At 61.1% G+C, this 6,749-nt stretch overlaps 3 protein-coding genes across 4 annotated transcripts in view; 2 read left to right on the top strand and 1 right to left on the bottom strand.

Annotated features, from left to right (window-relative positions):
- The window catches only part of LOC109532045 (claudin-4-like), a 4,979-nt gene extending 2,161 nt beyond the window's left edge, over window positions 1-2,818 (top strand). The window contains exons 1-2 of one of the 2 annotated variants that reach the window (XM_019896645.1): window positions 29-241; window positions 779-2,818. In XM_019896645.1, coding sequence (XP_019752204.1) covers window positions 788-1,714 — 927 coding nt within the window. In that variant the 5' untranslated portion in view covers window positions 29-241; window positions 779-787 and the 3' untranslated portion in view covers window positions 1,715-2,818. Of the gene's footprint in view, window positions 1-28; window positions 242-778 lie in introns of those variants that run through there. The other variant, XM_019896644.1, reaches the window with a different exon arrangement.
- LOC109532051 (claudin-4-like) overlaps window positions 1-5,618 on the top strand; it is a 13,712-nt gene extending 8,094 nt beyond the window's left edge. The window contains exon 4 of the mRNA XM_019896652.1: window positions 5,305-5,618. The gene's annotated coding sequence lies outside the window, so the exon portion shown is untranslated. The remainder of the gene's footprint in view (window positions 1-5,304) is intronic.
- Window positions 1-6,587, bottom strand: part of mettl27 (methyltransferase like 27) — a 26,671-nt gene extending 20,084 nt beyond the window's left edge. Inside the window, exons 1-6 of the mRNA XM_019896646.1 lie at window positions 6,494-6,587; window positions 5,896-6,038; window positions 4,774-4,902; window positions 4,561-4,696; window positions 3,957-4,049; window positions 3,662-3,886 (exon numbers count right to left, since the gene is read on the bottom strand). Coding sequence (XP_019752205.1) covers window positions 3,684-3,886; window positions 3,957-4,049; window positions 4,561-4,696; window positions 4,774-4,902; window positions 5,896-6,021 — 687 coding nt within the window. The 5' untranslated portion in view covers window positions 6,022-6,038; window positions 6,494-6,587 and the 3' untranslated portion in view covers window positions 3,662-3,683. The remainder of the gene's footprint in view (window positions 1-3,661; window positions 3,887-3,956; window positions 4,050-4,560; window positions 4,697-4,773; window positions 4,903-5,895; window positions 6,039-6,493) is intronic.
- Window positions 6,588-6,749: the final 162 nt, after the last annotated feature.

Below are 6,749 nucleotides of genomic sequence, written 5' to 3'. Positions count from 1 at the left end.
GCGTTCGTGACACGAGGGCACCAGGAAGCGATGATGCGGCCGAGTGAGGCTCCGCCCGGCCGAGCTCCCAAAAGAGCAGGCGCGGTCGTCCCCGCCCCCCTTCAGCGCAGTCGCGCGCAGGTGACACCGAGCCGAGGACGCTCGCAGGCGAGCTTCGAACGGCAAAAGAGCGGAGAGGAGAAGACGCGTCACATCTGCAGCGCCGACGACAAGTCCCGAGGACGACGTCGAGACCTCCGAGGTGTGTTGCGGAACACAAGTGAGCAATTGTCGTCCTCGCGGTCGATTCTCTTTTGCAAGACGACAGTAGTGAGAGGCAGGCAGCGTGTTGCCACATCAAACGCACGCTTTTGTTCGCGTTCCTACCTGCCCAGATGGTTGGGGGGGTGGGGGGGTCACCCGTCTTGCGTTTTTCCAGTTTGGCGGGCGCCATCCGCGAGTGGCTGACTTGTAATGCGCTCAAGTCTTCCCGCGACCTCAAAAGATGACCGATGAGGCGCCGACGTCGCTCGAAGGCACCGAGAAACCGCCCTGGAGGATAACCTCTCAAAATGCGTCGGATGAATTCGCGGCGGGGGACAAACTTGGCCGGCGCACGATTGATTTTTCCGGAAATCCTCGCTCGTGAAACCGCCGACTCTGAGCCGTTACGGCGCTCGAGTCGCGGTTGACGTTTTGCCGCGCGACGAGGGGCGCGACCATTGAAAGGACATTTCATGCGGAGCGGCAACTATTTGGCGCTCCTCCGATAACCCGCGCGTGCGCGCTTCCTCCGCAGGCGGCCGCCATGGCGTCGACGGGCACGCAGCTGCTGGGGAGCGGACTGTGCCTGCTGGGCTGGGCGGGCGTGATCATCTGCTGCCTGCTGCCCATGTGGCGCGTGACGGCGTTCGTGGGGAGCACCATCGTGACGTCGCAGACCATCTGGGAAGGCATCTGGATGAGCTGCGTGGTCCAGAGCACGGGCCAGATCCAGTGCAAGCCCTACGAGTCCACCTTGGCGCTGAGCGCCGACCTGCAGGCGGCCCGCGCCCTCACCGTCCTGGCGGCGGCGACCGGCGCCGCCGGCCTGCTTCTGGCTTTCGTCGGGGGCAAGTGCACCCGCTTCCTGGAGCGGGAGGGGCCCGGGCCCAAAGGCAGGGTGGCGGCGGCGGCGGGGGCGCTTCTGGTGCTGGCGGGAGCGCTGTGTTTGATTCCCACCGCGTGGGCGGCCGGCGCCGTGGTCCGGAAGTTCTACGCCGCCTCCGTCGACGCTCAGAGGCGCGAGCTGGGCGCCTGCCTCTACGTCGGCTGGGGGGCGTCCGTCCTGCTCGTCCTGGGAGGCGGGCTGTTCATCGGCGGGGCGCGACCCCTGGAGGCGCGCGGCGCCGACGGGGGCCCGTCCGTTCGATACCTGATGGTCCGATCGTCCGCCGGCTCCCTCCGCAGGGTTCCGGCCGGGACGGTTTTCAGCGGCCCTCCCAGCTACCGGACGGCTTCCGCCAAGTCCGAGCCGACCGGCGAGGCCGCCTGGGGCCGCGTCGGACAGAACTCCGAAAGGTCCCGGGCGCCGTCCGCCGGGTCTCAGCTGAAGCGGATGGACTCGACGCCCTCAGAGCGAAGCGACGCGCCGTCTGCCGAGTCACAGCTGAAGCCCGACGAGCGGGACCGCGCCAAGGCTTTGGACTCCGACGGGAGCCGACGTGACTCTGAGCCTTCAAAGACCTACCTCTGACCCGGACCTGCCACGCCACACATCTGGACCGGCTCACCGGTCGACACGAACAGATCAAAGTCCAGCCGTTGCCCTCGACCAACTGTGACCTGCGTACGCCAAAAAAGACCGAGAGCGACCGTTTCATGACTTCCACGTCCCGCCTCCGATGCGGACTTGCTAAACCAAGACCCGAATCATCGCCGACCTGGACCGACTGTCCCTTTGACATGAACTAACTAACTAACTCCATTTGACAGTTCAAAATCCAGCCATTGACCCGGACCAATTGACAGACGTCAAAGACCTCAAGCGAGCGTTCCATAGCAAGCCCTCCCTTTTGACCCGGAACGACTCGGCGGGTATTTCTCCAAGACCCAAACTAATGCTGCCCCTTTGATGCGCAGTGAGGCTTTTCCAAGTCCTCGTCGTACCTTTGCTCCGCCTCGACTCTTCCCCGGACACTTGAAAGAACTCGACGCCCCTCGTCCTCGGCTCGGAGAGGCAACGGGAGGCGGCCTTTGAGGTTCTCTTTCGGGGCGAGCGAGGTCGGGCGGGGTCGGTCATCGGAGGAAGCGCCGAGGTTTCACCAGCGCTTTTGGAGAGGCCGGTCTTCCGTGCTCGGGACACGTTCCGAGGAGAGGGCGTGACGAGAGCGCTCAAAGGACGACGGGGCTGGGGGCGCCGGGCAAGACGGTCGGAGGAAGACCGAAACGAGGCCCGACAGATCCGGCGACCCCGAGCGGGTTAAAGCCCAAAGGAAACGAAGCAGAAAAGGGCAAAGAGACGCAAAGACCTTTTTGACCTGGACGAACTCTCGACGGAGCCCAAATTGGTCTCTTGGACCCGAGCCGCCTCGAGTCGATGTTTTCTTTGACGCCAAAGTGTCTTTGCCGTGTTCAGTGACAGGAAGCGACGCGTGACCTCCACTCTGCCATCGTCTGCGTTTCGGTCATATTGGCCACTTTCAAACTGGGACGTTTTCAACCCGGAACCTCTGAAAGCAAAAAGTTTTGTGACTTGCGTTCCCTGCCCCCCCCCGGCAGACTCGTCCTCGTGACTGAGCAAGACGCGTCAACGCGCGCTCGTGGAAAATGTCGGCAGTAAAACTTGCGGTCGTCGTTGGACGGCGCCCGACGCCTTTGAGTCGTTTCTTTTCGGAGCGCGCGCATTTTGACTGACGGCCAGTAAATACTCGGCGCCAAGATGGCAGCCGCTACGCGAGGCCCCACGTCGCGTTTTGCCTGCGGCCGGTCCGACCGGTTTGACAGAAAGTCTTCGGCTGTCTTTGCGGCCGCCAAAAGGGTTTCGCCGGATCTCTGCGGCTTTTGCTTTCACCGCGCCGGTATCATCGCTCGTTGCGTCATCGCAACGCTCTTCTGCGCGCACACGCGCTGAAATAAGAACCGCGTTCAGGAAGTCCAAACACGGGCGCGGTTTACGAGCCCCCCGGGTGAGGCTCTTTTGCGCGTTTCAAAGGTCGCGCGACTGGCAGTTTGTCGTCTTTTATTCATTGGCATGTTTTCCATTATTTGGGAGTGGACGATGTCTGACCGCCGTGACGCCGACGGGCGGGCGGGCTTCATTAGCGATGCTTGGAAGAAGCCGACGTGCTGAAATCAAAGTCACAAACTTTTAGTCGTCTGCACTCGATATGTTCATATCAAGCAAAGTGGAATTTCTTTCCCAACAGACGACACTCGGCGCGTTGTGATGACGGCCGCTTTCGGGCGGGGAAGGTCGCGCTTTGGCCGCCGCGCTCACGTCTGATGTTGCTCGCCGCCGTCCGACGAGTGCGCGGGGAGTGGAGGTGAAAGCTCGGACGGATGGAAACCGGATGTGGAGGTGAAGTGTCTCTCCACCCGTCATGCGTCGCCGCCGCGCCAGCGGGCCCGTCGGTCAAGTCGGCGAATCAAAAGTCGGACAACTTGAATTCATAGAAATGACGTTTATTGCGCGACGGTCGTGCGTGGCGCGGCCGCGTCGCGCGTTAGAGCTTTTGAAAGAGATAAACGCATCCAGGGACGTGTCCCCCCTCGTGGTCGCTCACCCCTCGCTCAAACCGGCTCACGCGGGTCACCTCGACGCGGCGCCACAGTCCCTCGTCCTCCATTTTCTTCATCTCGCCCTCCAGGGCCACCTTGTAGGCGACGTTGTCGCGGTTGGCCCGGGTGCTCATGCAGACGAGGCCCCCTGCGCGGTCACGGGTTCGCAAGTCACTCGGAGACCCCGAGAGCGTCGACCGAGTCCGAGGCGGCCTCACCCCGCTTGGCGGCCCGCAGCAGCTCCCGGATCGCCTTCGCCGGAACGTGACTGGAGCTCAGGCCGCCGGAAATGGTCACCACGTCGAAGGCGCCTGCGGCGGGAGACGAGCGCGTCAACGCCTTCCCGACGACACTCGCCGCGGTCGTCGACGCCCGTCGATCGAGGGGAAGGGCGCCGTCGCGGCGGATCCGCTCGCGACCAACAGGCGGCGCCGTCGGGCTCTCCCTGCGGCCGCACACCTGTTGCTCGTTATGTCATGAGTGCTTTCAAAGGACGAGCGCCCGAGCGCTCGCTCGCTCGCTCGTGGTCGCGGCGTTGCTGCCGTCATGTTTGGCTTCTGCTTGGTTTTTACTTCAGTCATGTTTTGTTTGCTACTTTGGCTTCGTTTGGTTTTCAGGACTTTGTTTGTTTTGGATTTAGTTTTCTCTTTGTTTGAATACAATTTGTCAAGTACACCCTGCTCCCCCCTCCCTCCTGCCTGCTTTTTGGGGTCCCCCCCGCTACGTGACACTCCTAACATGCAGTTGTCCAGCGCTTTGTCCTTTTTCCCGGTTCACAGAAATGTCACGCAGCGGACGGACGGACGGACGGACGGCGATCACCTGACGGAACGGGAATCGGCTGCTCTCCCAGCACGGCCATCTGGAGGTCTTGGTACAAGCCGCTCTGTCGGGCGTGCTGCAGCATCCGCTCGCTGCCGTCGACGCCCACGAAGCGCTGAAATCCTTCCCGCTTCATCTGCGCCACGCCCGCGTGCTTATGATCATCACTCGGACTCGACAGTGAGCGTCGTTGGCTCCAAGCGCCGTACGCACCATCTTGGCCGCCATGCCCGTGCCACAGGCGACGTCCAACACCATCGCCGCTTGGCGCTCGCCGCCAAAGTGGGCGGCGACTTGGGCCGCGACCAGTCGAGGGGCGCGGTACTCGATAAGGTCAACATCCTGTGGAATGGAGAAGAGACCGGCAATGAGGAAATGGCTTCGGCGGAGCCCAAAAAGCTCCCATTCATTTCAGCGGCGGCCGGGGCCGTCTTTCCGCCGTGACGCTTATGGCCGCAGGTTTACGAATCGGGAGTTCCGTGTGTCGGACGTCGGCGTCTGGCTGGCTGAAATCTACGGACGCTTAGTCGCAGCGGCCGACGAAGGCCGCGCATCCGAATACTTGACTAAAAACGAGACCGGTGGACGAGTGGCTAGCGTGAAAGGTGATGGGGTCCTTCCTCGGTGTTGTTTGCATGCCCCCCCGCCCCTCGTCTCAGGGTGCTGCGGTTTCCTCCCGCGTTCCAAAAACACGCGCGGCAGGTTAACGGAACGGCCTGAATTGTCCCACGGCGTGACCGCGAGCGCGGCCGCCCGTCGGTCTCGGCTGCGATCGGCCGGCGAGCCGTTGGGGGCGCGCCCCGCCTGCGGCCCGGAAAGTGCCGGGACGGGCTCCGGCGACCCTCCTGACGTTAAAGCGCTTCACATAAAGGATGGCCGCATGGATGCGCGCCGTGAGGCTGCTTTGCCAACTGCCAAAGAAAAGAACGAAGAGCTTCTCTTGCCTTTATTTTCCGTGCTCGCAGGTGAATGTCACTTGTTCGGAGATTGTGCGCACGATAACAACGACGGTCTCGTGAGAAAACGAGCTCGATTGAACTCGCATCTCTGGGCACCGCTGTCCATACACACACTTGGCGTCAGTTTGTTTCATTCCAACTGTGAATTTCCCTCTTCGAGTGACGCGGTGACCGCCGGCCGCACCGTCGCGCTCTCTATTCCGCCACTGAACCGGATACCGCAGCGCACTCGATCGAAAAAAACTTGCGTCGTGAGAAGCGATCCGAACGAGCGCGTCGGTCAGTGATTGCCAAGCGCGCGATGTGAGATGATGCAAATCATTGACGCGGGTGAGGGCGCCGCGTGATCGTCGCTCGGGTGATTTGCGTTGAAGACCTGCTCGTAATTTGGGGCCCATCGGTCGTAGAACAGCATGAGGTCCTCCGCAGAGCCGTTGTTGTGCGCGGACCGAATGACGTCTCTGGCCATTTCAAAGGTGCGCGGGTGGTCCCCGGACGACATGGTGCGTCGGCGCGCGCCTGTCAAGCGGAAAGACTCGCCAGACACGTCATGACATCGACTTTAGGACGCGCGAAATAAACATCGACGCGGATGCCGTAAACGTCGTAGCGACGGGATGAACGCGAGGCACAGCTCGAGCGTGCAGAAATGAAACGAAACGAAACTGGATCGCACACATGACGCGCGGTGTCGCTGCAGGCAAAGAAACGCGAAGGGGAAAAAAAAAGGTCCGTTAGAAAAAAAAAGTCCGCTAGCGAACCAACGTGACAAAGGGTACGCAGTCTCAACTCAACTCAAGTGTATTTCTCGAGCACTTTCAAACAGTCATCGCTCCATACGAAGTGCTGTACATGGAGCAACTAACATATACAACAAACAGTCAAGCAATAAATCAGTCACAAAGATGGTGGAGAGCACCAAACAGGAACACTAAGATCGAATCTGAGTCATGCTGAGTCATGCAGTGATTTACCTGGAAAGCAAAACAAGAAAGAGGGAGCAAACGTCCAGTGGAAGTGGAAGCGGAGTGGCGACGACTCGCCAAGTCGAAAGCTCCGACGGTTTGCTCTGGGCCGCCTGAAGATGGCGGACGCAGACGCGTCAACCCAACCGGACTCTGTCGGTCACGTGGCAGCCGCTGCGGGGAAACGGCAGCGCCTCCGCCATATTGAATGTGTCAGATACGTCCAGTCTGACAAATAAAAATGCAACGTTAAGTTCAGAAAACA

The sequence above is a fragment of the Hippocampus comes genome, unplaced genomic scaffold (genome assembly GCF_001891065.2).
Source record: "Hippocampus comes isolate QL1 unplaced genomic scaffold, H_comes_QL1_v1.1 scaffold22, whole genome shotgun sequence".
NCBI lineage: Eukaryota > Metazoa > Chordata > Actinopteri > Syngnathiformes > Syngnathidae > Hippocampus > Hippocampus comes.
Note: the sequence above shows the minus strand (reverse complement) of the source record. Positions and strands in the feature narration are given on the sequence as shown.